Genomic DNA, 18994 nt, shown 5'->3' with positions numbered 1-18994 from the left:
TTCTAAATGTTTAAAATATTTTATATATATATATATTTTTTAATATTTAAAATTTGTGTGTGGGGGTGGCTATATATTTTACGTTGAAAAAATAAAATCCTATTAGTTTTGTCAGAGATGCCCGGGATGTCCGGCCAGACTGACCGGAGTATAACGCTGTTATATCTAAATAAACCTGGTTTGTGAATGCCCAGATCCTGGCAAGCGATACCCAGTTTAATTACAGTTTGCATTATGTCGGGGCTGCATTTATTCAGGAATAGTCACCTGACTCAAGGAGAGGGAAGCGATGGGTCGTATTGTTGCCATAGCAGCAGAAAGCTTTGCGTAAGTAGGTGTGATTTAAATAACCATTGCATTACAGTGGTTATAGTGCAGAGAGTCCTGGGGTGCACTCCATTCTGATTTCCGTTAGACTGTTTTCGAGCGGTACCCTAGGCCCGGATCCTCTATTACTGCTGGGATAATGAGACATTTCCCATCCACGTGGCACGTTTTGATTAAGTGCAGTAAGGCGTGGAATGTGTCACGTGGCTTGCTATGTTTCACCTCTCTGCATTTAATATGATGCTGGCTTCATTAATTCACTTTGAAGTAAGGGACTGAGTGACTCCTTCTCCGGGGCGTCTGCAGTGCGGTAACCTGTCTGTATGTGTTTTTATAGCTTAACCAAATTCCTCCTTATACCATAACCACTACCTCAAACTGTGGTGCTTATAGCATCCCTTTAACCTGGTGGGCAGTGTGTGCTACGCCATTAGGTATTCTGGTGGCCTGTAGGTCCCCAGCAGTCAGTAGCCATGTGGCTGTAGTAATGCTGGCTGGGACATGTCATTGATGTCTGGAATGAAACTCTTCCTGTTTCTGAGCCAGTGTTTGCTGTCGTTTCTTTGACTGTATTTTGGGATTTATTTCCACAGTTTGATTAGAGGATTATCTTTTTGGCATTTTGCTGTGAGCTGTCTTTCTCTCTGATCCTGCCTTGTCTGGAAAAGAACAACTGAGGATCTTTTGTTTTAGCGCAGGTAGTGTTGATCCAAAAACCAATGGCATTGTATTCTATCTTTTGGCAAAACCTGAGGAATATGTTCTTTCCTCGTTGCACGTTGAGAAAAACCCACGTGCGTGTTATGGAGACATGTCAGGCCCCAATATATTGATATTGAATGCATTATGCAATGCTTGTACAAAAATACTCACATTTACCGTTTCTGTGGAGCAAATCCCTTAAACGTCTGCTTGGCGAGGTTCATGGGGAGTGTAGTTACAATCAATGTTAACTCAATAATGAGAGGTGAGGCATTGAGTGTGCCAGTCAAGCAAGCACTCTGAGTACAAGTATTTGATCAAACAACGAGATGCAATGCTTCTTCCAGTGGTGTCTGCCGTGCCTGTGTGACACACCTGCAAATCATAGCATTTATTGGATCCTGAGTGCAGGAAAATACCTTGTTATGGTGCTTGGCGTGTGTTTATTAACGTGAAACATGTATGTGGTATGCTGGTTAACCCTTTCCTCCCAATTTTACAAACGGTGTAACCTCATGGAAGATCAGCGATTCTTCAGGTGTAAACGATGCATTGGTAAGCTAATAGGCATCAATCCTAATTGTAACCTTTTTTCTCTCAGATTATCCTGCCCTCCTGCCTCTTAACAATCAAGGTATCCCCGCTTATCGAGAAAATCGATGATCACAAAGACTTCAAGAAACTTCTCCGCACTCGGAACAATGTGTTGGTATTATTCTCAAAATCAGGTAAGTAAGCAAGGTAGTTATGGGAATGTATAGAGTGTCAGTATTTGGGGGGGATTGCAGTGAGGGGTATGTGGGGGGGAGGTTGATGGAGTGCAGTGAGGGGCATGTGGGGGGGGGATTGATGGAGTGCAGTGAGGGGTATGTGGGGGGGGATTGATGGAGTGCAGTGAGGGGGTATGTGGGGGGGATTGATGGAGTGCAGTGAGGGGTATGTGGGGGGGAGGTTGATGGAGTGCAGTGAGGGGCATGTGGGGGGGGATTGATGGAGTGCAGTGAGGGGTATGTGGGGGGGGATTGATGGAGTGCAGTGAGGGGGTATGTGGGGGGGGATTGATGGAGTGCAGTGAGGGGCATGTGGGGGGGGGATTGATGGAGTGCAGTGAGGGGCATGTGGGGGGGATTGATGGAGTGCAGTGAGGGGCATGTGGGGGGGGATTGATGGAGTGCAGTGAGGGGTATGTGGGCGGGTTGATGGAGTGCAGTGAAGTATATGGGGGGTTAGTACAGCTTGTGAGGGTTGATGCAGTGGAACATGTGAATGGGTGATGATGTGTGATGGGATTTGTGGAGACGTGATGGAGGGTCAAGGAGTACGTATTGAGGTATAATGGGGTACATGGTGGAATGTAATGGAATACTCTGTGGGATTTTGGGGTACACGGTGTAATGGAATACTCTGTGGGATTTTGGGGTACGCGGTGGAATGTAATGGGGTACGCGGTGGAATGTAATGGGGTACGCGGTGGAATGTAATGGGGTACGCGGTGGAATGTAATGGGGTACGCGGTGGAATGTAATGGGGTACGCGGTGGAATGTAATGGGGTACATGGTGGAATGTAATGCAATGGGGTACGCGGTGGGATTCTGGGGCACACGGTGGAATGTAAAGGGGTACGCGGTGGAATGTAAAGGGGTACGCGGTGGAATGTAAAGGGGTACGCGGTGGAGTGATGGGTTAAGGTAAGAAACTGTTGTCCTGTTTTTAATTTCGATCTTTTTAATTTTTAGCGCCGGCTGCTGAACGCCAATTGAAACTTTTATCGGATGTGGCTCAGGACGTAAAGGGCAGGGCAACCGTATCCTGGATAGACTGTGGGTATGTTCGGCACTGATCTCTATAGTGCAGAGAAACATAGAATTTATACTAATCGTATACGTAGTAATATAGAGCCCATTAGTGGATCAGACTGAGGATCTTGTAATACATTAAATATATGTCTGTCCATTGTGAATGCAGAATGTTACCTGCCTCTGTCAATGTCTTTCTGTCTGAACACCATGTCCCTCACAGAACTGATTTCCTTGGTTACGCGCGATATTAATAAACGTTTGTTTTGTGTCTTAAGAGACGCAGAAAGCAGGAAACTATGCAAGAAACTGAAAGTGGATCCCAGCAGCAAATCCAATGGGTTGGAACTGTTACATTATAAGTGAGTGAGATTCTAGAACTGTTACGTTATAAGTGAGTGCGAATCTAGAACTGTTACGTTATAAGTGAGTGCGAATCTAGAACTGTTACGTTATAAGTGAGTGCGAATCTAGAACTGTTACGTTATAAGTGAGTGCGAATCTAGAACTGTTACGTTATAAGTGAGTGCGATTCTAGAACGGTTACGTTATAAGTGAGTGCGATTCTAGAACGGTTACGTTATAAGTGAGTGCGATTCTAGAACTGTTACGTTATAAGTGAGTGCGATTCTAGAACTGTTACGTTATAAGTGAGTGCGATTCTAGAACTGTTACGTTATAAGTGAGTGCGATTCTAGAACTGTTACGTTATAAGTGAGTGCGATTCTAGAACTGTTACGTTATAAGTGAGTGCGATTCTAGAACTGTTACGTTATAAGTGAGTGCGATTCTAGAACCGTTACGTTATAAGTGAGTGCGATTCTAGAACTGTTACGTTATAAGTGAGTGCGATTCTAGAACTGTTACGTTATAAGTGAGTGCGATTCTAGAACTGTTACGTTATAAGTGAGTGCGATTCTAGAACTGTTACGTTATAAGTGAGTGCGATTCTAGAACTGTTACGTTATAAGTGAGTGCGATTCTAGAACTGTTACGTTATAAGTGAGTGCGATTCTAGAACTGTTACGTTATAAGTGAGTGCTGGTATTATACTGATGGGTTATAAGTGAGTGCCGGTATTATACTGATGGGTTAGAAGTGAGTGCCGGTATTATACTGTTGGGTTAGAAGTGAGTGCCGGTATTATACTGATGGGTTAGAAGTGAGTGCCGGTATTATACTGTTGGGTTAGAAGTGAGTGCCGGTATTATACTGTTGGGTTAGAAGTGAGTGCCGGTATTATACTGTTGGGTTAGAAGTGAGTGCCGGTATTATACTGTTGGGTTAGAAGTGAGTGCCGGTATTATACTGTTGGGTTAGAAGTGAGTGCCGGTATTATACTGTTGGGTAAGAAGTGAGTGCCGGTATTATACTGTTGGGTTAGAAGTGAGTGCCGGTATTATACTGTTGGGTTAGAAGTGAGTGCCGGTATTATACTGTTGGGTTAGAAGTGAGTGTGAGGCTGGAACGAATCTGTGATTGTTAAGCTTTGTTCCTTTGTGAATAGGGAGCACTGACTTTGCAGTGAGTTCAGATATGGTTAATGTTTGAATATTGTCTATTAACACATTCTCTTCCTAGAGATGGGACGTTTCACACCGAGTATAACAGACCGGGAACATACAAGGTGTGTAGTGAATATATTGCTATGACATAAACTCTGATTCATTTAGTCGTTCACTGCAGACGTGAGCTGAGTAATTAAATTAGATTTTTTTTAATTGGCACAGGACTTGATATTTTTCACCCCATTCATCGCTGCATTAATACTAATGTGTGGGGTAGATTGGAGGGTGATCACTTACTGATCACTGCAGTTTGTGAAAACACCAGTATCTTGGATAAAAATACCAACTGCCCCAATCACTGCATCCCAAACACCAGTACCCAGGGTAATAAGCTCCAACTGCCCCAATCACTGTGCTCCAAACACCAGTACCCAGGGTAATAAGCACCAACTGCCCCAATCACTGTGCTCCAAACACCAGTACCCAGGGTAATAAGCACCAACTGCCCCAATCACTGCATCCCAAACACCAGTACCCAGGGTAATAAGCACCAACTGCCCCAATCACTGCATCCCAAACACCAGTACCCAGGGTAATAAGCACCAACTGCCCCAATCACTGCATCCCAAACACCAGTACCCAGGGTAATAAGCACCAACTGCCCCAATCACTGCATCCCAAACACCAGTACCCAGGGTAATAAGCACCAACTGCCCCAATCACTGCATCCCAAACACCAGTACCCAGGGTAATAAGCACCAACTGCCCCAATCACTGTGCTCCAAACACCAGTACCCAGGGTAATAAGCACCAACTGCCCCAATCACTGCATCCCAAACACCAGTACCCAGGGTAATAAGCACCAACTGCCCCAATCACTGCATCCCAAACACCAGTACCCAGGGTAATAAGCACCAACTGCCCCAATCACTGTGCTCCAAACACCAGTACCCAGGGTAATAAGCACCAACTGCCCCAATCACTGTGCTCCAAACACCAGTATCCGGGGTAAGAAACACAAACTGCCCCAATCACTGTGCTCCAAACACCAGTATCCAGGGTAATAAGGATGATCGGAAGGTGCGAAGCTGCCCCTGGTGAGAGTTACAGTGCCCAGGGGGTATTTAAAGGAGAAATGAATTGCCTTACTCACTGCAGTTTTGTACCAGCGTTCAGGGGTTATTTAGATGACGCCCATTGCCAACCATCATCTGGTTAATTAGGGGATCATATAATACCAGAGATCACTGCAGTGCCTCTGTCTGTAAATATAATGTAGGGGGGATCTATTACTGTGTGCTGGATTACCCTGATCACCGGCCCGGCTCATTTGATTTTAACACCTTTTTGTTTCCTTCCTCAGTCCTTGGTGGCGTTTCTGAAAGACCCCGAAGGCGCTCCCCTGTGGGAAGAGAATCCAGAAGCCAAAGATGTCGTCCACCTTGATACTGAGAAGGTAATTGAGATTCATGTCAGATTCTTGTTATGCAAGTTGTCAGCAGCCAGGGAGGGTGTAATACACAGAGTTCATCTCCTCCATTCATGCTGGTATTCTGAAAATGAAACAGAGTGATGGGTAAATAGGATTATATAGACTGTACAAACAAACACAATGAAAAATACATCCTCCAAAAAACAGAGGATAAGATACTAACACACAAAATGCTGATGGCAGGTAAGTATCAGCAATGCTTAAAAAAGAATATAGCACATAGTGTGTACTGATAAACAACTGGAAATGATATATGGTTAAATGGTTACCCTCACAAACTCCAGAGCCGTACTTGGCTCTGTATGATGTGCCCAATGGTGCCTATACATGCTAACGGAAAATGCCCATGTACCACTTCAGTTGAAGAGATCACGGAGGCACCTGAAGTGGTACATGGGCATTTTCAGTTTGCCTGTATAGGCACCATTGGGCACATCATACAGAGCCAAGTACGGCTCTGGAGTTTGTGAGTGTAACCATTTAACCATATATCATTTCCAGTTGTTTATCAGTACACACTATGTGCTATATTCTTTTTTTTAATCATTGCTGATACTTACCTGCCATCAGCATTTTGTGTATAAGTATCTTATCTTCTGTTTTTTGGAGGGTGTATTTTACATTGTGTTTTTGCACATTGTGTTTGTATTCTCACTGTATAGGTGTTGGGGAAACACTTATTCACTATATCTCTATCTCTCCTCTAAGAAGTGCCACGCTTGAATATATCTTATATTTTACTAATATAGACTGTGCCTTTCTTAGCCTCCGAAGCTTGCAATCTAAGTGTTAGCCTGATGGACAGGCGTGTTAGTTATTGTCTCAGAAATCTCACCTGTTATAATTTTACAGGATTTCAGGAAACTTGTGAAAAAGGAAGAGCGTCCCCTACTGGTCATGTTCTACGCCCCATGTAAGTGACCCCTCCAGCACTTCTTCCTATTGGGACTCATTCAAGGAGATTTATCAACCTCTGCAATCAGCCATTCTTTTCTGTAATGCAACGTATTTATCAATATTTCTGCCACTTTTTCCAACAGAAAATCGTTCTGTATCACTTCTTTTTTTCCGTGGTCTTCTGGAGTAATATCTGCAAAAAGCGGCAGAATTACCAAGAAGAAAACAGTCACTGCTACGATTACTTGTATTACACGTTCCAGCATAAGGCTGGAATTAACCGCCAATTTTCAGGACACGTTGATAAATCTCTCCCCTTCGCCTTGTGTCTGTGGGGGATCTGGGACAGGTAGCAGCCAATTGCCAGTGATTAGTACACGGTATTAATGGGCCCTGGCTCTCCAGGATCAGTGAATAACACTGTTTTTGATAATTTTGATCCATGCATTACATGGATCAACATTTGTAAAGAATGTATGACCTGAGGTTTGTGCCAGGGAGTGGATTGGGCTCTAGATGATCACGCAGACGTCCACCCCTGGGCATTGCTGTGTCGGACACGTTAAAATAACTAATCTGTACATTTGCTGGTCAGGTAGATTATGTTGACATTCTATTTTAACTGGTAACCTATCAAATGTCAGATCTGTTATACCCAGTCATTTCTACTGGATGTCTCAGATCCTGGAAGTAGATTATTTTATCTGTAAGCCCTAAACGACATGACGGCAATGTATTCATATAATGTTGTTATTTAATATTCTCTCTCCTTTCTCCTAACCTGCCTGTTCTCTTTGTATTACTAACTTGTTCCCACTTTGCCACCTACTGTTATTCTCTGATCTGTACCCATTCCTTGCCCTCCCATACAGGGTGCAGCGTGTGTAAGAGAATGATGCCATCCTTCCAGCAGGCAGCAAGCGACCTCAAAGGCCCTTACGTGAGTAAATTGAGGAAATGAATGTCTCTTCTAAATGAACGCAATAAACCACACACCCAGCACTGAGTGATTGATTGCTTTATTTTAGAGAGTTAATCGAAATATAGGCATGACTTTCTTCTTTACACGTGTAAATTAGTGGCTCTGTGATTCTGCACTGACCCACACGTTTTTTTTTAAAGATTAATATTAACTGCTACAATGTTAAATAGATCAGTTGGTACATTTGCTGTACAGGAGAAGTCTGGGACTGAGCCTAAAACCTCCTGGTTGAGCCCTTTGTTTATATAAATCCTGTTCAGACATCTTTCTCATTCGGCGACAGAACTCGGCGGTCCGTATTAAACACTGAAAGAGATGCAATGGACACAATATCTAATGCTTGTCACCTTGTCGCTGGCACAGAGCAACTCACGCAGATGTTATGTTTTAAGTGCTGTTGGCTGTGTGAGACACTGATTTAAAGTGACCGTGCACAGTAAAATGTGTGACTTCTCCCTGTAACCTTTAACCCTTGGAGGGAAACAGCGTGGCGAAGTTTAACTATTAATGTGTCCTCTGTTTGTGTATCCATTTAATCACTTGTTTTATGAATGTGGTTTTTGTTGTTTAGTTTTTCACTCTTTGCACAGCCTTAGTCTTTCCTTGTTTGACTTTACTGTATTTTTACATATTGATCAGTAAATGTGACCGATGCTGACTTTCTAACAGTTTCCAAAATAATACAGCTATGCGATGGTGTCTGTGGATCTGTGCGTTTTGCAGCAGATTCCAGTGTCCGTTATAAATGCAGTGCGACTTCTATTACCTGCCTGAGTAGTCTCGTTCATATATTTATTTATTTAATGAATGAAGCTATATGCATCTGTGATGGCAGTAAAGGCTTTCTCGGTGCAAACTACATTCTAAATAAGTTGAATGTGGATTGATTTCACGTGTTTATCAAGTAACATTCACATTATTAAAAAATGCAGCATTTTTAATAATGTGAATGAGGGCGGTCAGGGCATAAGGGGGGAGTATCCCTTTAAATGAATGAACACATTGCCATCATACTGTTAATGAAAAAAACATTGTATCACCTTGTACTACCTCCATGGTGCGTTAGGGACCAGCTCTGTATGACACGGCGATTCCAGAATGTGAATCCTGAACCTCTGTCAACACTTTACTTCTCGTGTTTATTATTTCGCACTTCTTTCACTGTTAACATATTTATATTCAGGATTGTTTGTTTTTTATAGAGCATACAGAAAGTGTAGCGAAGCTTGCTCTTTTCAGATGCCATTCTCCTGTGCTTGTTTTCCCAGGTCCTTGCCGGACTGAACGTACATGCCCCAGAGTTCGAGAGGCTGAAAGAGGAATTTAACGTAAAGGGATACCCCACCATCCTATACTTTGAGTGAGTACAGTGAGCGCGGGGCCATGTTTCAGTACAGGGGCTGGGTACAGGGCTCTTTGTAATTAGTGCTTTCCGTCTCCCATAATGTGGTTTTACCTGAATTTCCTGGTCGTTCTTGCTATGGGCTGAGCATGTATCTGAGACTATGGACACGCTCACTACAATGAAGATCCGGGGCTAGGAATTAGGGGAACGAATAGACTATCCCCCTCTGCGGCTTATATTCTTGACGTTTATACCTCTTTCAAAGCGCACAGAAATATTGAGTGAAAAGATAATCTCGATACCTGCTCCGTGTTCTGTGTATCTGCCGCCAGTAATGTAAAGGGTTAAACTGTAATAACCTCATTGTCTGTGAATTATATGACCGGTTTCTACTCCTTTCTGCAGGAAGGGGAAGTTTCTCTACAACTATGAGAAGTATGGCGCCACTGCTAAAGACATCACAGAATGGCTGAAGAAGTACGTCTTGGGTTTTACCGATCTTTTTATATGATTCCCATGAAGAAACAACCTGCTTTATTATAAAAGTATATCTAGAATGGAAAATGCGTGACAGCAAATCACAAATTGTGCTTTAAAGTGCATCTATACCAACGTAACAGCCTTGGCACTGGGCCTTAATTAGGTCACCTGTATTCAAGCAGGAAATTGATGGCATAGTATGAGAGTCTGCCCCTCGGAGTTGGTCATTAGGGCTGAATGCTGAGCCTTTAATCCAGAGTGTGTCTAATCAGAGGGAAGTGCTGGCAGAGTCTGGAGTAGCTCACACGATGATTAAGGTCTATGGCCTGAAATGTGTTATCTGTAGCGAGAATGAATGGTGTCTTGCAGTCTTATTCCAGTGTGTGGAGCGCTGCCGTATTCTGATATCTAAAGAGCGTTTGATCTCCCTTTGTGCGATTGGGATCTCAATCTTGTCTTTTTGCTGCATCTAGCTTCCACACTTCTATCCAGACAATATTAATGTTATTAATGTGATGGAATCCGCTGGTCTGTGAGACTGTTCAAGCCTCCTCATTATGTGTCTGCTTCTAGCCCTCAGCCTCCAGCACCCGAGACGCCAGAATTGCCGTGGGCCGAGCAGGAGAGCACAGTCTATCATCTGACGGACGCAGACTTCGATCAGTTCATTAACGATCATCCCTCGGTGCTTGTCATGTTCCATGCGCCGTGTGAGTCCACCATTTATTTATTTTATCTAAAGAGCCATTATGTCGATACAGTTAGCCGAATTTTTTACTTTAATTACCTGCTTAGTATCAACAAGTGATTTAATACGTTTCCATCAGGCCTGTAGCATAGTGTCCAAATGCAAGTCGCCAGGGGTTTGAGAAAGCCTCTGTTTTGGCAAAATTTTGATTTGGTTAAATAACAAACACAATGTGCATTCTCTGCAGAAGTTTTAGGAAAATATGCCGTATTTCAGCCATTTTCAGACCATAAAATGCGTCTTGGTCTCGCAGACAGGGCTATATCATGGAGGTAAGGAGGAGGCTGGCGTCCAGATGGGATTTGGAAATGCAGACTTTGCGTGTAGGGGCCATTAATCTACTGGCCCAGTTTGGTCTCTAAAGATAAACGTTTGTGCCCGCAGCCAGCCCGATACTTTTCGAGATTTGTTCTGCCTTGCGTCTGATGGTTTCTGCTGTATTTCTGCTCCGGCTTTGAGTATTTCTCGGTGCTTGTATCCTTGCAGCACGCCATAAATAGAGAATTCAGGGGAGATGTACGTTTTATGAGCACCCAGATCGTGCAGATGCAGAGAGGATGTATAGACGCATTGACGAATGAACTCGCGCGTGCCATTTATCTTTGAGTCAGGCAGTTCCAAAGCAGACGCGCTGTTTGTTTTGGTGATTTAAAGCATCATTTAGATCTGTAAAATGGACACACTGAAGTGAATTAGATCTGAGTCTGACGGCAATGAAAGTCCTAACGCTTAGATCTGCTTCACTTTAGAGACCCAAATAAAAATGATTAGCGCTGCGTCTTCATTGGCGGACTGCAGATTAACCCTCGGAGTGTTAGAATGGAATTCTGTGCAGAGCAAATACCTTTCTTTGCCCTCTGAGTGTCCAACAACAGTGCAAGAGTTACCTAATAAAATAGAAATCATTTTTTTTTTAAATAGGTACACTTACTGGTCGGTAAGATTCTAAAAAGTTTGTATAGGGGAGTGTGTGTGTGTGTGTTGATATTGCGGTATAATTACCAAATGTATTTATTTAATGTAAAATAAAGACCCCCTGCGGTTTATTTTATCAGACATATCAAGTTTCCCAATACAGGTCAGTCCCGATTTAGGCCTGTACCCCTTTAACCCCTTAAGGACCAAACTTCTGGAATAAAATGGAATAATGACGTGTCACACACGTCATGTGTCCTTAAGGGGTTAAACTGCGTCTCTGGGAGGCTGGAGGGAACTCAGTAATGTGTGTGTGTGCACAGTGAAGTATTGCACATAATAATGGTCAGCTCATAGCTGCATCATGGGGGCTTCCAGTGTAGGGAAGGTATGGCTTCACACTTCTACTGAAGGGGTTAGTATGCAGATAAACATGTTAGATCTAATTGCTCCCCCAAAGTGACAGCGCTGTGAGCACTACTCACAGACTGTGCATTATCCATGTCTTGTGTGAATGTTGCACAAAATACCCGTAATTTCCAATAACCTGGTGTCTCCCAGTAGCAGGTTCTAGGTTTGCGCTTAAGGCTGCGCTGCCGCTGGATGCGTTTTACCCCTAAAACGAAATGGCAGATTCAGGTGACAGTCACAGCCGGAGCCATTGACCTACATGAGCCTGTCACAAGCACTCAGCCCTGTCACTTGACGCACGCTCTCTTTTTGTCACTCTGTGGTAATTTACCCTTTACGGAGCCCTTGACCTTTACTGGTTTCTTAAAACAAAAGGGTGAGTTTTCCTTTTTCTCAGTGAAGACAGCCCCACAAGTATTTGGACAGAGATACGGCCATTTTAGATCTAAAAATGTGTACGTGGGCTTTAAATGAATAAAATAATTGTGACGAAAAGGATAAATTATTAACTATCATTTTGAGGGTATTTATATCAATAAGCAACGGGAGAAATATAGACTTTTTAAGGAGTCCCTCGTTTATCTAAAAATAGAAAGTAAAGATCTGAGCATAATTTCCAAATGTTTTTTTACGTATTTGGTTTAATATCCGTAGCTGTTGGTGACTCCCCGCAGTCTCGTTTTCGCTTTCTTTGGTGTTGGGTTAGAGAATCCTGTTTAGTATCGAATCGCTATAATGGGTTTCTGTTTATTACTGGAAACTCCCTGGCTTCAGTTTTTGCTGTCGGATAAATGATCTTCCATTGATTTTTATTTTTTTTATTTATTAAAGGGTAACTCCACCCACCATAACCACTTCAGCTATTTAAAGTGGTTATGGTGCCAACAGTCTGTATTTGCAGCATTTCATGTTCTCTTTTGGACTCTGCGAGGACAGGGAGGCGTAAAGAAAGTGCTTAGAGCGTCGTGTGGCGCTGGCTTTCCGGTTTAAAATATGGTGACCCAACAGTGCATTGTCCCTGAAAAAGGGAAGATTGAAATCGGTAAGGTGTACTTATGAAGATAAAATGTTGTTGCCATCATCGGTCATATTAGCAGTAAAGACCAGCACTCCAGTCCCAGTGGCCGCCATGCTTGTCCTAGTCTTACCATTTCCTGCACAATCTGACACAGATATGAGGTCTCGCTGTGCATCCTGCGCAGAATGCGACGCGGATAAGACGTCTCACTGTGCATCCTGCGCAGAATATGACACGGATAAGACGTCTCGCTGTGCATCCTGCGCAGCATATGACGCGGATAAGACGTCTCGCTGTGCATCCTGCGCAGAATATGACACGGATAAGACGTCTCGCTGTGCATCCTGCGCAGAATATGACGCGGATAAGACGTCTCACTGTGCATCCTGCGCAGAATATGACGCGGATAAGACGTCTCGCTGTGCATCCTGCACACAATATGACACGGATAAGACGTCTCACTGTGCATCCTGCGCAGAATATGACGCGGATAAGATGTCTCACTGTGCATCCTGCGCAGAATATGACGCGGATAAGATGTCTCGCTGTGCATCCTGCGCAGAATATGACGCGGATAAGACGTCTCACTGTGCATCCTGCGCAGAATATGACGCGGATAAGACGTCTCGCTGTGCATCCTGCGCAGAATATGACGCGGATAAGACGTCTCGCTGTGCATCCTGCGCAGAATATGACGCGGATAAGACGTCTCGCTGTGCATCCTGCGCAGAATATGACGCGGATAAGACGTCTCACTGTGCATCCTGCGCAGAATATGACGCGGATAAGACGTCTCGCTGTGCATCCTGCGCAGAATATGACGCGGATAAGACGTCTCGCTGTGCATCCTGCGCAGAATATGACACGGATAAGACGTCTCGCTGTGCATCCTGCGCAGAATATGACGCGGATAAGACGTCTCACTGTGCATCCTGCGCAGCATATGACGCGGATAAGACGTCTCACTGTGCATCCTGCGCAGAATATGACGCTGATAAGACGTCTCACTGTGCATCCTGCGCAGAATATGACGCTGATAAGACGTCTCACTGTGCATCCTGCGCAGAATATGACGCTGATAAGACGTCTCGCTGTGCATCCTGCGCAGAATATAATGTCGATAAGACGTCTCGCTGTGCATCCTGCGCAGAATATGACGCGGATAAGACGTCTCGCTGTGCATCCTGCGCAGAATATGACGCGGATAAGACGTCTCGCTGTGCATCCTGTGCAGAATATGACGCGGATAAGACGTCTCGCTGTGCATCTTGTACAGTCTTTTTATTTCTTCAGATGTTCTTCCCTAATTTTGATAATACAATTAAAAGAAACACATACCAGTATATACACCTCCCCAATGTGATCACAGCAGAAATTTGTAATATTACCAATATAGGAGCAATATGGGACTGGACTGTAATGCAAACAGCGTGGAACTGGATTTGGGTATAAACTAAAATAGAGAAAAAATAAAAGACAACAACATAGTGCAAACTGTATAATAAAAAATGGGTAATAGATAAGTGTGTGACTCTCACTCACATTCTCCAGAGCCGTGCCAGGCTCTGTAAAACAGGCTCAGGGGTGCCAATACTAATTTTGATAATGGTCTGTCTCCCGTGACTTGTTTTTTTGCAAAGCTCTCTTGTTTTCAATCTATTTCTGGCAAACTGTGACAGGATGTCCGTGTTTTGTGGGTTCCATATTGTGTCAGACTCACCAAGGTTTTCCGCAAGCAGTCTATTTTCCTAATTGCAATCGTTGGCATGTCTGTGCCTATATCCAGGGAGTGCTTGATCTGACACTCGAAATGCTTTTATTTTTTTCCTTTACATTTTCAAGGGTTTTCCCTTCTTCGGTGTCTGAGGACATGCGGCTGCTGAGTGTCATTCTCGCTTCGTCACAATATACGACTTGCTTTATTTTGACACACTGTACGGTTTGTGTCTGATTTCCTGTCTGACAATCCCTGACTTTACTGGGATTGGCACAGCGTGTAGAGAGACAATAGCAACAGACGCCAAATGACCTCTAACATTGCACGTTTGTCAAATTTAGGGGACAAGTGAGAATTATAATAAAAACCTTGGGAAGTGACTTGTATTCTGTTCATGTTAATTCCCAAATCCAGAAGCCAAAAGAAAGATGTTGCCAAATCTTTATGGGCCTCGCTATTTCATAGAAAGCTATAAAACGTTGATCTGGCTGAGACAGTGTTAGGCTGGAAAGCAGTTCTCGATGTGTTATTGATATTTGTTCGGAGGGCCGCCCAGATGTCCCCTCCTTTACCGCTCTTGGTTGAAGGGTTGTAACGTTGTTCTGTCTGCTGGAGAAAGTGACTCGTTTAGATCAGGTTAAGTGGGTTCCTCTAGTTAGGATTCGATCCCGATTACTGGGTCTCACTGCGTGTTTTTTTTTTAGTTTGTGCTTAGTTGTAATAGAATAACCTTCTAATGTTCAATGAGTAAATCTCCCTAACGCCTCCTATGTCTATGAAAAACAAGCTGTTTCTGACACCCTGGCACTATACAGGTAATGTAACACTGTGAGCCTGTCCTGGTTGGCGCTGTACAGGTAATGTAACACTGTGAGCCTGTCCTGGTTGGCGCTGTACAGGTGATGTAACACTGTGAGCCTGTCCTGGTTGGCGCTGTACAGGTGATGTAACACTGTGTGAGCCTGTCCTGGTTGGCGCTGTACAGGTGATGTAACACTGTGTGAGCCTGTCCTGGTTGGCGCTGTACAGGTGATGTAACACTGTGAGCCTGTCCTGGTTGACACTGTACAGGTGATGTAACCCTGTGAGCCTGTCCTGGTTGGCGCTGTACAGGTGATGTAACCCTGTGAGCCTGTCCTGGTTGGCGCTGTACAGGTGATGTAACCCTGTGAGCCTGTCCTGGTTGGCACTGTGAGCACGATATTCTGTTCTGTGATGTCATGCTGTCATTTTATATCTGCAGGGTGCGGACACTGTAAGAAAATGAAGCCAGATTTTGAGAAAGCAGCAGCGACTCTCCATGAGGAAAGTGTAAGTTCTCAGGTATTAAACGGTTAATTAGCTGGAGCACCTGATCCTCTATTCTGGCTTTTTTCCATCACTTGGTGGCCCCCATACTTGATATCTGCCTTCTGTACCCCCAGCCTGCCAGCTTGCTCCCCCGATCTCATTGTTCCACCTCGCCCACCCTCAGACGCAGCTCTAACTTTTTATTTGCTGTTTATTGTTACAAGGAAGTAAACCCAACGTCCATCACGTTCAGCCGTGAAGCCCATTCTTTTATACGGTTTCCCTAATTGCAGCTATTTCCAAAAAGGGGAAGAGACCTTCCTCCTTGACTCCATAATGGCAATCGATCATTTCATTGTTGTCTGTGGGTACCTGCAGACTCTACAGAAGCAATCCCCTATAAAATGGGGTGATTAACCCTCTCACTGCTGACAGCTTGAGACCGCATGAGACAAAGCACAGAGTTAACCCCTTAAGGACACATGACATGTGTGACATTTCATGATTCCATTTTATTCCAGAAGTTTGGTCCTTAAGGGGTTAAACATTATTTAATGAAGAGTTGAGTTTTTTTGTCATTTGGTGGATCCATTGTCAGATGCACAGGTTGTGTGCGCCAGGCAGGGGGAGGGTTAGTCATTGCACCGCTGGGCGCGCTGAGAGCTTATCTCGCTGTGCGCTAGGCAGGGGAAGGGTTAAGCATTGCCTCGCTGGGCGCGCTGAGAGCTTATCTCGCTGTGCGCTAGGCAGGGGAAGGGTTAGGCATTGCCCCGCTGGGCGCGCTGAGAGCTTATCTCGCTGGGTGCGCCAGGCAGGGGAAGGGTTAAGCATTGCCTCGCTGGGCGCGCTGAGAGCTTATCTCGCTGTGCGCTAGGCAGGGGAAGGGTTAGTCATTGCCCCGCTGGGCGCACTGAGAGCTTATCTCGCTGGGTGCGCTAGGCAGGGGGAGGGTTAGGCATTGCCCCGCTGGGCGCGCTGAGCGCTTATCTCGCTGGGTGCGCTAGGCAGGGGAAGGGTTAGGCATTGCACCGCTGGGCGCACTGAGCACTTATCTCGCTGTGTGCGCTAGGCAGGGGAAGGGTTAAGCATTGCACCGCTGAGCGCTTATCTCGCTTTGTGCGCTAGGCAGGGGAAGGGTTAAGCATTGCACCGCTGGGCGCGCTGAGCGCTTATCTCGCTTTGTGCACTAGGCAGGGGAAGGGTTAAGCATTGCCCCGCTAGGCGCGCTGAGAGCTTATCGCGCTTTGTGCGCTAGACAGGGGAAGGGTTAAGCATTGCACCGCTGGGCACGCTGAGAGCTTATCGCGCTTTGTGCGCTAGGCAGGGGAAGGGTTAAGCATTGCCCCGCTGGGCGCACTGAGACCATATCGCGCTTTGTGTGCTAAATTCGGGCTTTATTACCTTTCATTTGAAATTCCGTCGGCCTCGGCTACCGTGGCTGAGACGCTTTATAATATTTGCTGTGCTTGGGGGGATCTTCAGACCGTTTTAGTGATACACTGTGCCCTCGACTGATACGATTATACTGCCGAAGAAAGCAAAACAATAAGAGAAACTCGTTCTCTCCCAAGAATTCTCAAGGAGCTGAAACTGATTGCTAATTCACACGTCTTGCCAAACCCTGAGTACATTCTGTCTGAGAGTTTACTGCGAGGAGAAGTGTTTACCATTAGGATTAATTAAACTTGTCATACTTGTGAAAACACGAAAATATGTACGTTTTATCGGAAAACAGCAAAATGAAATACTTGGCTTTTTTCTTTGTAGCTCGTGATCTGTGTCCGTGCATTAATCATGTCATTAATCCGTTTCATTCCAAGCCTTTTATGAAAATGAAATCAATCGTTTGAATTGGTGACAATCTAATTGGACCTTCTTCAATTTGTTGATTTGGTTAACATGCTCTAGATCTTCCTTAGAAATACAGTAACCTGCTTGGGGATTTTAATATAGAAACGTTCTCTGTTTGGAGTAATTTTACAGATTGTGACACCTCTAAAAAGTTCCAGTTAAAAAATAAAATTTAAAAAATATTTAACTCTAGATTGGTTTCATAGGAAACAGCAGATAATATGGGGAGGTTCACAAGATGTTCACAATTGGAAATATTTCTGACTGATTTTGTCTCCTTTTATTTAGTTTAATGTCGCCTTTTATGTCTGTTTTAAGGTTTGACATTTAAGTTTGATTTTTTTTTTAACTTGTGAACTGAAGGAGTCTCTTTCGTCTTAGGGTGTTGGAGTACTTGCTGCGGTGGATGGGACAGTACACAGAGCCCTGACGGAGAGATTCCAGATCTCGGGGTTCCCCACAGTGAAATATTTTGAAAATGGCGAGGAAAAATATACGCTGCCACACCTGCGCTCAGAACAAAAGATTGTGGAATGGATGCACAAGTGAGTTTTATGTCCCGTTCTCCTGTCCGTACAGCTATACCGGCAGGAACATATCTGTGTGAACAGGCCTTGTATACCTGTGTGTTTGTGTTCCAGCCCAGAAGCACCGCCTCCTCCGGAGCCGGCGTGGGACGAGAAGCCATCCAGTGTTGTACACCTCCTCGGAGACGATTTTCGTGAGATCCTGAAAAAGAAGAAGCACGCTCTTGTTATGTTCTACGCTCCATGTAAGTGTTTTCATCATGCCCCTTATGAGTACACACAGTGGTACGCCGCCGAAATCCTGAGTGATGGTGATTTATTTTTCACGTTGCTAGGCCATAACCCAATCGTGATTTGTGAGAAAATAACCATAGGTTGGTCCTTTGTACTCCAACAGACTGTAACGGTTAATAAGGGGTTAATGAGCAGATAAGAAAACTTTGTTCTAAAAAGTGGTGTTAATTTAATGACATTGATTCCTAAATATGTGTCAGGATCGGGACAGGGATCCAACACGCAGAGTACAAAGAGTGGAAAGGTACGTATACCGGGCCTTAGAATGGCCGGACTAACGTACCGAGAGTAAAGAATAGTCAGAGACAAGCCGAGGTCGAGGGAACGAGAAGACAGATAAGCGAGAGACAAGCCGGGTCAAGGGATAACAGAGAAACAGGGTAGTACAACGAGCCGAGTCAAAACCAAAAGAGCAAACTAGAATACCAGAGCACTGAGTGACTAGACAAGCTAGAACCACGACAGGGCAATGAGCTGAAGTAAGGAGTAAGCTTAAATACCCTGGTTCTGGATGGAAATCACGCCTCTGAAAAGTACCGATTGGATATCGGACACTTGAGTGACAGATAGCTCGTGCTAGCGTCATGACGTCACGTATTGAGCGTCCTGCTAGAAAAGGACGTGGATTCCTCGCGGCCGGTGTTTAAGTGACTGGATGAACCGCGAGGAACGGGAAGGACAGCTCGCCTGGAC

The 18994-nt window shown here is 44.5% G+C and overlaps 1 protein-coding gene across 1 annotated transcript in view; it reads left to right on the top strand.

Moving 5' to 3' along the window:
- The window catches only part of PDIA5 (protein disulfide isomerase family A member 5), a 50690-nt gene that overhangs the window by 8918 nt on the left and 22778 nt on the right, over positions 1 to 18994 (top strand). Inside the window, exons 2-14 of the mRNA XM_063429184.1 lie at positions 1631 to 1757; positions 2767 to 2854; positions 3105 to 3188; positions 4408 to 4453; positions 5698 to 5790; positions 6679 to 6739; positions 7596 to 7663; positions 8974 to 9065; positions 9456 to 9527; positions 10104 to 10240; positions 15583 to 15650; positions 17862 to 18025; positions 18122 to 18252. Coding sequence (XP_063285254.1) covers positions 1631 to 1757; positions 2767 to 2854; positions 3105 to 3188; positions 4408 to 4453; positions 5698 to 5790; positions 6679 to 6739; positions 7596 to 7663; positions 8974 to 9065; positions 9456 to 9527; positions 10104 to 10240; positions 15583 to 15650; positions 17862 to 18025; positions 18122 to 18252 — 1231 coding nt within the window. The remainder of the gene's footprint in view (positions 1 to 1630; positions 1758 to 2766; positions 2855 to 3104; positions 3189 to 4407; positions 4454 to 5697; positions 5791 to 6678; positions 6740 to 7595; positions 7664 to 8973; positions 9066 to 9455; positions 9528 to 10103; positions 10241 to 15582; positions 15651 to 17861; positions 18026 to 18121; positions 18253 to 18994) is intronic.

Source organism: Pelobates fuscus, chromosome 8 (genome assembly GCF_036172605.1).
Source record: "Pelobates fuscus isolate aPelFus1 chromosome 8, aPelFus1.pri, whole genome shotgun sequence".
In the NCBI taxonomy this organism is placed as follows: domain Eukaryota; kingdom Metazoa; phylum Chordata; class Amphibia; order Anura; family Pelobatidae; genus Pelobates; species Pelobates fuscus.
The sequence above is the reverse complement of the archived record's forward strand: the minus strand, read 5'-3'. Positions and strand labels throughout refer to the sequence as shown.